We start from the raw sequence: 16191 nt of genomic DNA, 5'->3' as shown, positions 1-16191 counted from the left end.
GTTATCCTATAGATGACACCACAGTTGTATTAATTATTTGACTATTAGTAGTAAGTTTAACGATTTTTTAGTATATATTTCTGTGCAATTCCAACACCTTTTACGTTTACACTAGAAATAGTGAATTAATATTAATATTATAATAAATTAATTGACATTAGATACAACACAACTTTGAAAAACGAATTTCAAATCTCTTCACAATTGGTGGATGGGACTGAAGTCTGAGTATAGCAATTTAGTATAAAAACACAGTAAATGATGCACTCCTACCGTTTGGTTCTACTTATTTATGTGAGGTATCATTTTCTGCAATGACAAGTATTAAAACCAAATATCGAAATAAATTAAACTTGGAACCAGACCTTCGTATCGCAGTATCAGAAGCCATCAAACCAGAATTTCAAGAAATTATGAAAGAAATGCAAGGCCATTGTTCACATTAAATATTGTAATAAATATGTTTGTAAGCTGTTAATAATAAAAAAATGTGTAAAAATATCTAGCTTTTTTAATTATTATATGATGATACAAGGCATATTTCCTCTTTATAATACTTATTCCAATAGATTTTTGCTCAAGCAATTGGGGGTATGCGCTATTTATTTTTTCTGTCTTGGGGGTACGCGATCAAAAAAGTTTGGAGACCACTGCTCTAGGCAATTCAGGCTGGACTGCAATTTAGCATTACTTTCTTCTACCATGTCACAACATTCACACAGCTACTCTATCCTTGTGTTGTTTGGCATTATAAGAATACCATGTGAGACAATTTTTGTGATTCTAATCTTTAAAGGTACTTGTGGCATGACTATAAATAATAAATTACATGATAACTACAGTAATTAATTTTAATAAAATGAAAGTACAGATATTTCATACTAAAAATAATAGTACACCATCAGTGTGTAGAAACAAGCAAATCAAAGGAATGGGAATACAAAGTACATACAGCAGTCGATGGTTTACCAATTAAAAACTGTTGCTGGCTAGAAATTAATATTAATAAATAACATTATTAAAAATATTTAGCTAGATATTATTTAATAATATCTAGCGATTCAGATTTAGCTGATGTAAAAGGGCTTCACAATTTTCTTTGAAAAGATGTTCATATTTAAACCTGCTTCTATGGAGAAGACAAGCTTCATCCCACTGGATACTGGGTTTAGTGTCAATACTATGTTGTGCCAGACCAGACTTTTGAAGTTTCGTGTATTCAATATAATATTGATGTTCATTAATTCTTTTTTCCACAGAATGGTCTGCCTGCCCAAAGTATTTTAGATTACATTCACAAAGTATCTGGTAAATACCAGCTAATGATAGAGGTGACAGTTTGTCTTTTGTAGATATTGTGATGAGATTCTCATCTGTTATATATTGTAGATATAACAGATGAGAAATTTTGTTGATAGGAAAATATGTGGTAATGAGATGACACTTCTTCAAAATTCTACCAATCAGTTCTGAGATGCCAAAAATATAAGGGATTGGAACCCTGCGGTCTGTTGAAGAATCCTGAGGTGTTGGAACATAGGAGTCAATTATCTGCTGGATTTGATTAGGGTTGTAACCGTTAAATTCCATTAATGTTTTGATAGCGAGAAGTTCTTGTTGTAAGCTTGAGGGAGAGGAGCACACCTTATATGTTCTATTAATTAAAGACTTAATAACACACCAATATTTTGAGAGGTGTGATGAGCAGACATTTTGATGAATGTATCTGCCAGTAAAGGTAGGTTTTCGATAAACACTGGTTGATAAATTACCAGAGGGCTGTGCATGTAAGAAGGATGTCTAAGAATGGTTAACCACCAGCCTTTTCTCTTTTTCCATGGTGAATTAAATGCATGGGCGAAGACTATTGATCTGTTGTAGGAAAGTGGTAAGTTCATTTTCAGAATGAGGCCAAACAGCAAAGACATCATCAACATAACAAAACCAATGAGAGGGTTGGGGATGAATGGATGAGAACAAGTTATTTTCCAGATGATTCAAAAAAATAGTTTGCCGGAGGTGGAGACTGAGGCACAGAAATCTTTGTGATTTATGTGCCTCGTTTCAGCCTTATGATCCAAATATTTGCATTGAATGCATTATATATATTTTCCTTCTCCAAAATAGTTTTCTTCTTTTACATTCCTCCCACATGTAGAGAATGTAGAACCTATAACAAATGGGTGCTGTGTGGAGGCAGGGACTAAGAGAAATGGAGCCTATCAATCTTCTTTTTGAAGAGCTTGAAGTTTATAGTCTTTGGAGAATATTTCATTAGAAAGGGTGGTCTGGTCTAGAGAACAGAAGTAGATAGAATGAAAGATGAGTAGGAGCAGAAGGTTTGGTGTGTTAACAGTTGAATTATATTGGATGTTTTACTCCTACTATTGTTTTTTTCATGTAATAATTTAGATATAGCAGAAATAAAGGAATGATAGCTAATATTTCTGCTGAACAGCACCAATGAAAGTATCTAAAAGAAAGGAACATTGTAGAAACAGTCTATGGTGGCTGGAGAGAGTCTGTGAGAGAGGGGTCATTGATAAGCTGAACTGTTCTTTTTGTATGACATCAAGAAATTTTAGAGAGCTTTTTGGTACACTACCCTGAATGAGAGCAGTATTCTAAGATTGGGTGAATTTGGAATTTATACCTGAATAAGTAGCTGGATGGGTGGAAAGTAGCATTTTGAGTGAAAAAGGAGTCTGAGTTTTTGGATGCTCGGGTTGCATGAGTGACATGTTTGTGCCTAAACAAGCTGGCTTTAATCCTTATCTTTGGCAAACCAGAATAACTGTAGTGTAGATGAAGAACATATTTTCTGTTTTCTTTTAGACAGATTGTCAGTTCTTCCTGTTGGTCTGAAGTATTTATGCTTGCAAGAGCAAGGGATACTGTAGACCTCAGAATGGTCCAGATGGTAAAGAGAATCCTCAACATCCCAAAGATTACAAAATACAATGGAAGAAAACTTTCCTTCTATACAGAAACAGATTTAAATCAGAGAGACTTTTTCTGGGGTCTGTCTGTAGACAGACCCCAGAAACAGCACTACAACATTCTTCAAACTTCAACAAATTCAGCTGCATCCCATCGGCAAAAATATGGGAGACCATCATTTTTAGACCATCAGCAAGTGTCTATCACTGTGCATAAAGATTGGCAGTTAGCACTGTAGGGTCCCCCACTTTTTAGAATTAGTCTGTCTTTGCCTTCCTGCTAGTGTGCCTGTGTGCGTGTGCTCATTATATCTCTTTGTAATCATGATGATGTCTTGGTGATCTGTTAAGGCAAAATATTGGTTTATTTATTTTATTTTTTTTATATTTATCCCCCACACACAAGTGGTACAAGAACCTATACCACATCAATGCCATGTGTGAGGTGCAGATGAAGGTTGAAAAAGAAGAAACCTATGACATTTTTTTTAAAGAGCTGTAGGTTGAAATTGTTGGGAAACACATCATGATGAAGGCTGTTTCAGACGACAGAAGTAAATGGAATAAATGAGGAAGAGGAAAAGCAGATTTCATGAGTTTACAGTTGTACTGTAAAGGGATTTTGGACTACAACTGTTCTTACACCAACTGTTGACCATTCTCTTGTGCAGTGATCATGGAAGTACCTGTAGAAGAGAAACAGAGCTGAAACATTGCATCTATGAGATAGAGAATGAAGTGAGCCTGTGAGGGAAGGATCATCTGGGAGCTGAATTGCTTTCCTCTGGACAGCATCTAGAATTTTTAAGGAGGTTTTAGGTGCACCATCCCAAATGTGTGCATGGTATTCTAAAGATGGGTGGATTTGGGACTTATATAGGGTTAGTAGCTAGGTGGGTGTGAAATAGCTTCTTGAACAGAAAATAATGTTTACTTTTTTAGAATCTGAGGAAGCTATTGATGTATAGTGTGCTTGTGCCAAGAGAGGTTGGAGGTAAATGTCAGTCCCTGAATAGAAAGTTCATCCTGTCTGGGGATGTGCATCTTACTGAGGATGAAGGAAGGTGAGTTGAGATCCCTTTTTGTGAGGGAAAAGGAAGGACTACATTGAAGGTGACTAGGTTATCCTTGCTCCACTGAAGAATAGTATGGAGAACAATGTTTAAGGTACTGGTTGTAGATGATCTTTGTGTAAGGGATGTCTGGGAACTACATGGTTTGTCAAAGGAGTAGGATGAATTGAGAATGCTATCATCAGCAAAACTATGGATAGGATTTGCAGTGATTGAGAGTACGTCATTTATGTATAAAAGAAAGAGGGTAGGTGAAAGAATGCAACCTTGAAGTGCTCCTGCATTGGTGACAAAGCTTGAAGAGGGGTATCATCCACCATGACACTGAATGACGAGAGAGAACGCTGGCTATCCAGTTACAGAGGGTGGCAGGTAGATTGAAAGAAAGCAGTTTGCAAAGCAGAACTAACTGCCAAACATGATCAAAAGCCTTGGAAACATCAAGGGCAAGATACATTTCTTCCAATATTTCCATGGCATGCTACCAGTGGCGAGTGATGTAGGCTAAGATATCAGCTGTGGAACTGGATTGGCAGAATCCATACTAGTGGTTGCTGATTAACTGGTGAGCTTCTAGGTAGTGAAGAAGTTGACCATTGATAACTTTCTCTATTATTTTGGAGAGGATTAAGGTGATGGAGTTTGATCAGTAGTTGGACAATAGGCTTTTGTCTCCCCTTTTTTTGGAATGGGTTGGATATATGTTAGTTTCCACGAGATGGGATAAGTGTCAGCTGAGTATAGAAGATTGAAGAGACAATAGAGGACAGGTGTTAGCTCTGGAGCAGAATGAGCAGAATGTTTGAGTACAATAAGAGAGAGATGCCATCATGACCAGACGACTTTTGTATTGTTCAGGTTGTTTAATATTCTTCTTATGCCTTTCTGCCAAAAGGACACAGGAAGTATATGGTGCTCGATTACTGGTATGGAAGGAGGTGATTTGTTTTTTCATATATGCCGGAGTTAGAGGAAAGGAGTGATGCTAGGAGGTCAGTTTTTTCTTTGAGTGCTATATGGTGCCATCTTGATGGGAGAGAGAGGTGGGTGCACAGTTGAGTAGAAGTTATGCCCAATGCCTTTTGTGAGGGTCCAGAAGGCATAACTACTGTTTGGACAAGAGACAAGTATTCTACTAGTGGCTTTTATGAAGTTGGATTTGGACTTGCAGATAGTTAATTTACATTTATTGTGTGCTTCTGCATAAGCTGAGTATGAAGCTTGGGTTATTGATGTAAGCCACCTATGTTAAGCTGTGTTCTTTCTTTGATTGCTTTCATACATCTTCTGTTGAACCCAGGCTTAGAGAGTGGATGGAAATTTTGGATGGAATGAGGGATGAATGCCTTCATGCAACTTAGGATGATTTCTGTAACTTGCTCAGTGGAGGTGTGAGAAGAGTGAACACAATAGTCTTGCCAATGGGAAAGAAGAGTAGTAGTTCTGGTAGATCATCCCACTTTGTACCTTTGTAGTGCCAAAGGACACAAGGTTGGGTGTGGTGAGAGCAGAGGCATTTCATGAGACTGGAAACTTGTGCTAGATCTTGGTCTGAGTTGCTGAGAGGAAAGGTAACTTCTACAGTGTGTCTGGAAGGAGAACTAGTTTAAAAAAAAGATCAAGGGTATGGCAGAGTGGAGGGGATTATCTGAAATTTGGGTGGGTAGCTTCACAACTTGTGTTAGATCGTTGCTTATAGCAAAAACTTCTGCTTCACATCTTGCTTGATCTGTAGTGTTGGAGAAGGAGAGCCATTTGAGGTTGTGGACATTTAGGTCACCTAGGATAATGACTTCGATATTTGGGTGACTGGATTGTAGTTGGTCGAGTTTCATGGAGAGGAAGATGAAGAGGATTTTGTGGTTTTCAGAGTTTGGAGACTGGTAATTGCAGCAGATGAATATTATGAAGTGGGAGAAGGAAACCTTCAACCAGAGTAGGTCAAAAGTAGGGGATTCTAAATTTGGAATTCTCTGGCATGCAACATTAGAGCATACAAAGCCACAGTTGCCACCTTTGTGATGAAATGAATCATGGAGAGTATAATTGAGACATTGAGAGAAGGAGGTCTGGTTTGGATGGCTGTAAGTGGTGATGAATATAATTTATGTTGGAATTTATGCTGCAGATGTGGAAATGACTTTTTTTTTTTTTTGGTAGGGATCCTGGTAAGTTTGGAATACCGTGTTTGGTTTGAATTGTTTGGATGAACTGGTTGTTGAAGGAGATTTATTATGTTCACAGTGTTGCCATCATTGTTCATTTGTTTCATTTTTCATTTTTGGTTTATTATTAGAAGAAAGGAAAGAGTGGAGGCATGCAGTGAAAAAAAAGGAAAAGAAAGAAGAAAGGAAAGAGTGGAGGCATACAGCATCAAGAATTTTTAAGGAGGTTTTAGGTGCACCACCCCAAATGTGTGCATGGTATTCTAAAGATGGGTGGATTTGGGACTTATATAGGGTTAGTAGCTAGGTGGGTGTGAATTTTTAAGGAGGACATGCAGCATCAAGAATTTTTAAGGAGGTTTTAGGTGCACCACCCCAAATGCGTGCATGGTATTCTAACCAGTTTCCTTGCCTCCAGAGTGCCTCTCACATTCCACTACCCAGATTCTTTCACCAGGCATGATCTGGCTGCCACATACTCAAAATGGAGGAGGGTCTGGGTCTCTAAATATGTTAGTCATGCCCTTGAAGGGTATCACTCACACTGCATGGAGAAGAGGGGGGGGGGAATGGAGACCAAAACCCCCCCTGCTCTGGAGGCATTCACTACTTTAGATCCCCCATCCCCCCAATAATCACGGTGGTGTTTCACCTGGCAATGAAGGTTATCTACCACCACGTGGTCTAGTTGGCATTTCCTCCAGCTAGGAAGATATCCTTTTTAAATGGGAATGCTTTGCTGCAAATGCCAGAGCTTCTTTTGTGGAAACAGGATGCACCACAGGAAGGCAGCATTGACTTGACAGGGAAAGGCTGTATATTGTGCATCCTTGTCCATTAGTGGTCCAAATTAATTTAATTAATTTGGACCACTAATTTGCTAGCCTGGTTAGCATACCCACTCTCCAACAAATAGGCTTCTGGTATGGATCCTGCAGTGGGCGTGAATGTTTGTGATTGATTGTGTGGGAAATGAATTTCATTGTCTGGTGTGAGACCAGCATCCTGCTTATTTGGACACCTGAAATGGCTTGAAAAAGTTCCATGTTTGGTCTCTAGAGTAGGGTTCCCAGACAAAACATAAATTAAAAAAAAATACAAATATATATATATATATATATATATATATATATTTGAAAAAAATATAGATTTAATGACTACAAGACCGAGATAACATATAAAGATTTTAATGATAAATAGTACTAGTTTCGGCATATAGCAGCCTTCTTCAGGTATTTATAAAGGAAAGGAATACTAATAAACATTGAATTATTTAAACAAACTGGAAATTACAGGTACAAATTGCCTCACATAATCGATACATAAAAACGTATTTTTTCAAGTTGTTCCAATTGGCGTGCCATTGTTTGTTGCAATTGTGCATGCAGGTTCACGCGAACGCCAATATTGAATAACTGCAGCATGGCTATCTGGGATGTTATAACTTAAATTGTTGTTTAAGTGGACTGGGTTCAGTAGGATTTCCCTTGATTCTACGATTTTTATAATACCAAATATACCATATCTTTGTAAATAACCTTTTGTAAGTGGCAGCAACATTAATAAAACATTAGCATAATAAATTTAGTCAGTTAATTATTAGTTTTAGAGATCTGTTTTTCCATTAAACAACATGAGTGAGATCTAAATTTTGTCAGTTTGGACATAAGAAAATTCTAAGTAAACATGAGGAGCCAATTTTTGAAACTGGAAAGAAACAATTTGAAAGTCTGAGGTTTTGGTGATTTTGAAGATGTTTAATGAACACATGATATGAAGAAACATAAAAATATTTTATTCCATTTAGAAATCTCTCCACTAGTTTTTGCAAACTGATACAGTTTATCAGGAGCTTACTGAATATTACACAAAATTAAAAAAAGTTAGAGAAGGTAAACTATTACATTAAACAATAAGAGAATCCAATAGATGATAAAATGAAACTAAATAGTTAATGTGTGAAAGCAGGTGTACTAGTTGATACTCTCACGCTTTGTAATATAATGCATGTCCGTAGTCTGTAGAGGACAGATATTTGATGAAGACCAAATCTGGTGCAGAATCACACCTCGATTTTTACTGCACCGAGTAGGTGTGTGTGCAGCATTTCAAAAACCTCCTTGAATTTTCTGATGAAACTGTCACGTTTGATGTAAGACAGTTTTTTTTTGCCAAAGTACTGGATGTTTTTCTTTGGTTGTGTGAAAAGATAATCTGGATTCATGTTGTCTTTTCTTTTTGATATCTTTAAAATGCTTTTACATGCAGATCTCTCTCTCTCTGGAATGTCCTGTTTGGTCAGCATAGCAAATATCACAAGCTCAGTGAATCTTCTAGACTCCCAGTTTCTTGAAGGGGTGAGGAGGAGATTTTGGAGGCTGTAAGAATCTGGAGATTTTTTATAGTGGAGTGACAGCCACTTTTATGTTATGACTGAAGCAAATGAGAGATTTTGTCTGTGACATTGCAGATGTAAGGAAGAATGACCATACCATTAAACTTGTTTGTTAGTCGATGCCTTGTGGGGAGTAAAATCTTGTTTCTCATCTTGCACTAATATCCATTAAAGATAGGGGTATAAGTGAGGTGATGAAGTTCTTTGTTTCTTTTTTGTATGTTGCTGGAGATGTAGGTTCTGTCATTCAATGTTTTGATCATTCCTATCTTCTGTGAGGTGAAGATAGGAATGATTGTTTTTGAAATGTTTGAAAAATCTTTGTTTGAACCTGCCAAATGATGAAAATGTCAGCATTTTGGCTTGAAAATATAACAAAATTTTTGGTTTTTGATGGTATCCTACTATAGCTTTCTTTTCAAAATATTCCATAAATAAGTTAACTAGAATTGAAGATGGGGAAGGAAGTCCTTGGCATGACATGTTTGTTTCTAGTATTTATCCTGATATTAAAAAAAAGTATTTTTTCTATACAGTGTTTATATTATTTTATTATTATTATTATTATTATTAGACACAACCAGGGAGTCCAAAGACTCATCGAGGGAGGGCACCTACTCTACAGCTCTCCATCTCTCAATCCACCAACTGACCGCAACTACACCAACACCATCTACTGCCGACCACCACTAGTTTTTCCACAGACAATCGCAAACATCCATGCCCACGGCAGGATTCAAACCCACAGCCTTTTGGCTGGAAAGCAGATATGCTAACCACTCAGCCAGCAGGACAATTGTGAAAAATAAGAATCTTGAAGTATACCTAAAGTTTCTTCTTCAGGGACATTTGAGAATAGGTTGGTAAACTGTTTTTGAAGAACAACTCTGTTTTTCTTACATTCACTACCACAAGCTGGGTCAGATATTTGACTGGATTGGAGGTAGGTAAATAGCCACAAACCTGGGCTGTGGTGTCTGGTGGGTCTCAAAGGAACTTCTGGTCTATGAATCTTAGGTGATCCATCAGTTCTATAAACAAATGGATGTTTTGAAATAAGATTTTTTTTCACTTCCTATGGACAGTTTAAAAGATTTTTATTATCATTGGTCATATTGCATGCATGCTATGAAGGATCTGAATCTGGTGTGACATAGGTACTGTTGTTACTTAGTAGGTTATTTATTTTGGTTATGTATTCGTCAGAGTCCATGATGACAGCATTTCTGTTATTCACTTGAATAACTGCAATGCTGTTGTTGCAGTGTTATGTTGTGCATTCCTACTTAGTGCAATAAAAATCAAGGCTTGGTCCTGCTCCAGATTTAGTCATCACTGATCAAAAATCTGACAGTCACAAACCTGGGCTATTACAGCACATGATAGTACCAATTAGTACACCTGCTTTTGTGCATTCATTGTTTAGTTTATTGTTATCATCGGTTGTATTCTTTCAATGCTTAATATGATATATTTACTTTCTCTAGATTTTTAAATTTTGTGTGATTGTTTTTTTTTTTTTTCCAAAATGTTTTTTTGCAGATGGTGACTTGTACTGAGAAGGAATGTTTCCTTTCAAAGGAAAAAAAAAGTTTCCTTTTGGAATATGATTTTTAATTGATTTTAATTAAGAATTTTTAATTAATCTTTAAATAATCATGCCCTTTAAATAATCATTAATCAATTAATGTTCAAAAAATTTATTTTCATCAGTTTTTGAAACATTGAAAGTTTTTGCTTTCAAACTGGTTGCAAAACCCCATATGAATTTTAATGGGTAAGAGGAAACTACTTTTGAAAGGCAAGACATTTTGATAACTTTATTTTGAATTCCTGAAGATATTTGAAATGGCAAAGGTTTTTCAAAGTTTGAGAAATATAAAGAGAGGAGATATGATAGAAACATACAAGTTGGCAAGGAAATCTTACAGTATTTATCATACTTCTCCTTGAACATATTAACTGAAGATGAAGCACTCACAATGTCCACTGGCAGATTTTTCCATTTGCTCAAATACTGCCTAACCTATGAGGCTTCCCCTCCCCCTACAAGTGCTGACTCTCTGGAGGTGCCCATGTAATAAAATAATAGTGTGTTAAAAGGGGACCTAACCTTTGGTGCTTCTGCAACTACAACACCTATAATTTTTTCTTACTTTTTTAATTTGGTGAAGTTAACCCTGTTTACACATAGAAGATATCAGTTTCTTGTACTTTTGGAATATGATTTTTTAATTGATTTTAATTAAGAATTTTAAATTAATCTTTAAATAATCATGCCTTTTAAAGAATCATTAATCAACTAATGTTCAAAAAATTGATTTTTATCAGTTTTTGAAACATTGAACAGCATTTTCAATCTCTGCAACCAACAGGCCATGTACTTAAATCTACTATGGTTATGGTAGATTTAAGTACATGGCCTGCAGATGTATCCAAAATGACAGTTTCTGGAGTGAGGGAATCAGATTACTTTAGCTCACACATAGACTTGGTATAAGTTTACAACCTTTTGTGGGTGTTTTTTAATGTGAAACAAATGTTCAATTTGTTTTTTAATGTGAAACAAAGTTCAATATAGAGCATAAGATTGTCAAGCAAGGAGCAAGAAAACACCCTGAAAATTAGTGAGAATATGGTTGGAAAGGGTGTGAGGACTAGCGTTCTACTTGGTGAGTGGAGAACAATAGAATGGGATGCCTGAATAAATGAGCTTAAAGAAAACTATAAGTATTGTGTGAATTACCTCTTTTGATAAGGTCTAGCTTCAATGGATGTGCCTGAATGATAATTGAGGCTTAGAAGCCAAGTGGTATAGGTGACATAAACCCCATTTTGAGAAAATTGAAGTCAAAGTTCAGTAAGTGTAGAAAATTCCACATAGCATCTTATAAACCAATTATGTAGTTTTATTACCTATACTTGTTTCTCTTTGTCCAGAAAAACAAATTGTCTATCACTTTAGCTACCCATTCCTGCAATTTACTTCACTTTTTTTTTAAAATGTCAATTGTGCACTAATAACTTTCATGCTTATGCACACTATTTTTTCTATAGACTGAACCTCCAGTTTTACGACATCTTGAAGGATCTTTTTACCTTAGAGCAGAAAAAGATGGACTACTTATTGGACCTTATGAACATCAAAACAAGATGAAAATGTGTGAAGACTGGATAACAAATGGAGTTCCTGCTGGTATGATATTAATGATTTTGGAAAGCAGATAGCAGTCATTTTAAAATTACCTCTTGGAACCTTTATGTATTAATGCTTTGGCAACATTGCCAATATTACAAATAACCTCCCACTATTGCTAAACCGTTACAGTTGTAACTCTTCCACTGTAACAATCCACCAAAGATATATTATCAAAGAATTTTGACCGAATTTCATAGCAGCTATTATTTTATGGATTGCACACCATCTAGTGCAAGAAACTGTTCTTGTGGTTCTTGTACATTTACTATAGTGAAAGTTGAATATATAAATGTATATAGTGAGAGCTATATAAAGTTGAATATAGTGAGAACTGTACATTTTTTACTCTTCTTTATTTACAACTACTCAAATAGAAACTGTCAGGTCAGTTTGCATGCAATTCACCATGAGCAGATTTCCTTGAATAATAAATAACTGGGTTTTAACTCATAGAGGTTTTTTTTATTATTATTATTATTTATACTAGATATATTATACTGTCAGGTCAGATGAATCAGATCTCTCTATTTCTTTCTATCTTGCCAAATTCTTCCTTCGTGAACACTTTTTCAGTTTCAGGTTTCTTTTTTCTAGATCTTCTCTTATCTGTTCTCCACTTTTTCTCTGGTCTTTCTCTTGGCCTCTTCTCAAATTTCATTTCATACATTCTTCTTGGTATTCTTTCTAAATTCATTTTCATAATATGTCCAAACCCCTTCAAACGATAGTTCATAATATGTTATATTTGCTGCTGTGAGTGGTAATTATGAGGATATACTGTATTTTTTTCTTTTCACCTTAGCTGCAGTTAAGTTTTGTTTTGTTATTTTTATTTATTTTTTTCCTGTGGTATTATTTCTTAATATTTTAGTATGAAATTTTATGACATACAAATTATCAGTGTTTGTAGTATTTTTCTTGTCAAGTATTTACTTCTTGAGCTGAGTTTGCTCAAGAAGCATAAACAATCATATCAAGTACCCTTTTTCCTAGATCATTTTGTTAAAACATTTCCATATTCACATTTCCATCATTGCAGTGATTCATGTTGAAATTTCTGAATTTCAACATGAATCAGAAACAGGAATAAAATAAATAAAAATAACAAAACTAAAATTAACTGCAACTAAGGTGAAAATAAAAAAATACAGTATATCCTCATAATTATCCCTCACAGCAGTAAATATATAACATGTTATGAACATATAATGGGGTTTGGACATATGAAGGGGGTTTGGACATATGAAGAAAATTAATTTAAGAATACCAAGAAGAATGTATGAAATGAAATGAAATTTGAGATTTATAGGTTAATAACTAAACTAATGAAAACTAGTTTAGTTATTAACCTCAGAGTAATTTCAAACATACTTTGAAGATACACACTCAACAAAGACTAAATCATGATGACCTCTAGAACAAGGACAGTCATGTGTATGGATTGCAACAGTGGTGCTGTTCTGTGATTATTGCTGACAGGTGGATAGCGTGGCATGACAAAATTTATGTTGAATTATACCATCATTTCTATTACAGTTTTCTACAGAATACTTTAATAGAAATAATAGAATTTGTAGGTCATGTGCTACAGAAATCAGTTATTACTGTTTTCTGAAGAACAAGAGCCATTTCTGGGAAGAGTCTCTGTGATTTAAACCAGGATCTATGTAGTGGCTTCATTATTTTTCCACCTGCTGAAATGGTCTTCATCCAAGGCATATTAGGCTAGTCTGTTTTTTGGTTGTCCATACTAAATATATATTTTTTATGTTCTTTTCTTCTTACCATGGTGGTTCATCCTATCTGTCCAAAGTACTGGATCTCACATTGACAGGGTGATACTGCAGACACCTGGGAAGGAGAGAAGATCCTGGTGTGAGGAAAGTGGAGACTTTATTCAGAGGTTTGAAGACTGTTTTGCTTTTGTGTTCAGAAGTTCAGAGTTGTTTCCTCAGACAAATTAAGGACCACCAGGATCTTCTCTCTTTCCCAAGTGCCTGCAGTATCTCCCTCTGTACTGCCTGTCCAAAGGACTGGATCCTTTGGACAGGCAGTACAGACCACCATGTTAAAAAGAAATAACAAAAAATATATTTGGTATGGAAAAGCAGATCAGACTGACATGCCTTAGATGAAAACCATTTCATCAGGTGGTAAAAAGTGAAGCTATTACACAGTAACAATATAGAATACAGTTGTAGAACTGTAATAGAAATGGCATAATTCTACATAAATTTTGGCACACTTTCCTATCCACCTATCAGCAATAATTGCAGAACATGACAGAGAGTGTACCACTGACACATGACTGTTTTTGTTCTTGAGGTGATTGTGATTTTAGTATTCGCTGAATATGTATCTTCAAAGTGCCTTTGGTAATGCTAACTTGAGCTGCCAAAATGTCTGGTTGTGAATCATCAATTTAGTTATTAAATTATTTACTAAAATAAAGAGCCAAAAGGCTTCATTTTAGTGATGCACAATTATATAAATCAAGTGGATATTAAATCCAGCATTATTAATATCCATTTGATTTATATAATTGTATATCGCTGAAATGAAGCCTTTTGGCTCTTTATTTTAGTAAATATTTTATGCACCAACCGAGAGTTTGCCTATGAAAAATACACTTCTCCGACACTTTGAGTTCCTTAGTACTGAATGAGAGTTTTTGCTTTCTTAAGGTTTCTGCCTGGAGAGAACCGACCAGTTTGAAACAGCTGTCAGGCCAATGAAGCCTTATCAAAATGGACCAATAAAAGGTGAATATATAGACATAACCACCTTACTGGCCATTATGGATCAAATACGTATCCTCATATGCTTCGTATCCATCATATATTTCAATGTAATATCCAATGGTATTACAATTTTAATATGCACTTCGCATCCATGATAACTTTGACGTCTATAGACATCTTGGCCGGTAGCGTGGTTAAAGTGCCTATGCCTTCTATATGGTCCACGCTAGGACAACTTGTAAATGCTGGTGAATGTATTCCTGTAAGCTCTCTGGTCAATTTCTTTACAAAACTTTCATAGTTTCTACTTTTGCCTTTGAAATAATGCTTGATTTAATATCCACTTGATTTATATAAGTTATTAAATTATTTATTTCATTCCTGTTTCTATGGAGTTTATATCAGAAATTTCAACATGAATTTCCTTAAAATGAGCAATGATATATTATCAGGTATTCTCTCCTTATTAATATTAAATTTACATAATTCCTTATACTTTCTCTTCCTTTACTATTATTTCTTCATTCAAGCTTTGCATCAAATCTTCATCTGCTTGAAATACCTTGATGAATTGTATATTAAATATTTCAACTATATACTCTCCTCAGTTACTTGAGTACCATTTCATAAACTAATGTTATCTACTAATAATCATTCTGTCTTTCTTCTACTAGCCACATAACTGAATAACCTTGATTCTTCTTGGCCTGATTGGCTAATCACTGTACATACCATATTTTCTCTTTCCTCAGCAAATGCGGAGTAGTTAGTGTATCTTTTTTTTTTCCTCAACCATCAGGCTGTGGGTTTGAATCCTGTCATAGGCAGGGATGTTTTTTGAATGCAGATTCAGTAGATGTATTTTGTTGCCCAGTGTTAGACTCTTGACTTGTCTAAGCCTTAATTCACTCACTGTGCTAATATGTTGTAACTATCAGCTAACAGCCTTTCATGGATGAGATTCATATTAAAAAATGTTTCATTTTCTTAGCCTACTCTTATATACTTAACAAAATATTCTTCTTCTTCCATCTTGCCTGCTTAATCTGAAATTCATCCATTTTACATCTATCCTATATAATCTCCTACCCTCTGGTATACATTGATACTGTTAAATACTGTTTCTTCTCCACTTCTCCTAACTAAGTAGTATCGTTCTCCATTCTATTTAGACAGCAAATACTAGCTGTCTGCTAAATATTCAATAATCACCCACCTTGTAGTTGCACATATATTCTTTCTTGAATATGGCTGGCCACCACCTAAATGAGTGTGTCATTGTCACTCTGACCACTTGAATTGAGGTTTGACACCTCACTCACAGTAACATCTTATGATGTGATGTAATGATCAAATGATTAAAACTTTTGATTCTTGTATGTCCTCTTTTATATGCTGACTAAGGTGAGTGTCCCTGAGAACTTAAAAAGTTCATTTCCTTGCCTAGATACTTTTATCATTCCAGTATGTTTCTTGATAATTAAAATCACCTACAATGAGTAATACTCCTCTTATTTTATAAACTAATTTCCCAAAATTTGTCATCATCCTCTGAATTTCCAGACCTTATTCCCATCCTATTATTCTATAAACTATAAATTAAAGATACCAAGAAATTATATTCTTGGTTTAATCCTTTATCCAAGTGTAAGCAAACAAAGAAATTTCAGGATTGGGCA

The 16191-nt window shown here is 35.2% G+C and overlaps 1 protein-coding gene across 2 annotated transcripts in view; it reads left to right on the top strand.

Moving 5' to 3' along the window:
- LOC150098229 (dimethylglycine dehydrogenase, mitochondrial-like) overlaps positions 1 to 16191 on the top strand; it is a 260147-nt gene that overhangs the window by 126754 nt on the left and 117202 nt on the right. For both annotated transcript variants that reach the window (XM_090405924.1, XM_090405925.1), the window contains exon 7: positions 11630 to 11768. In XM_090405924.1, coding sequence (XP_090262050.1) covers positions 11630 to 11768 — 139 coding nt within the window. The remainder of the gene's footprint in view (positions 1 to 11629; positions 11769 to 16191) is intronic.

Source organism: Typopeltis vanoorti, chromosome 16 (genome assembly GCF_054136105.1).
Source record: "Typopeltis vanoorti isolate ZY-2024b chromosome 16, IOZ_Tvanoo_1.0, whole genome shotgun sequence".
In the NCBI taxonomy this organism is placed as follows: domain Eukaryota; kingdom Metazoa; phylum Arthropoda; class Arachnida; order Uropygi; family Thelyphonidae; genus Typopeltis; species Typopeltis vanoorti.
The sequence above is the reverse complement of the archived record's forward strand: the minus strand, read 5'-3'. Positions and strand labels throughout refer to the sequence as shown.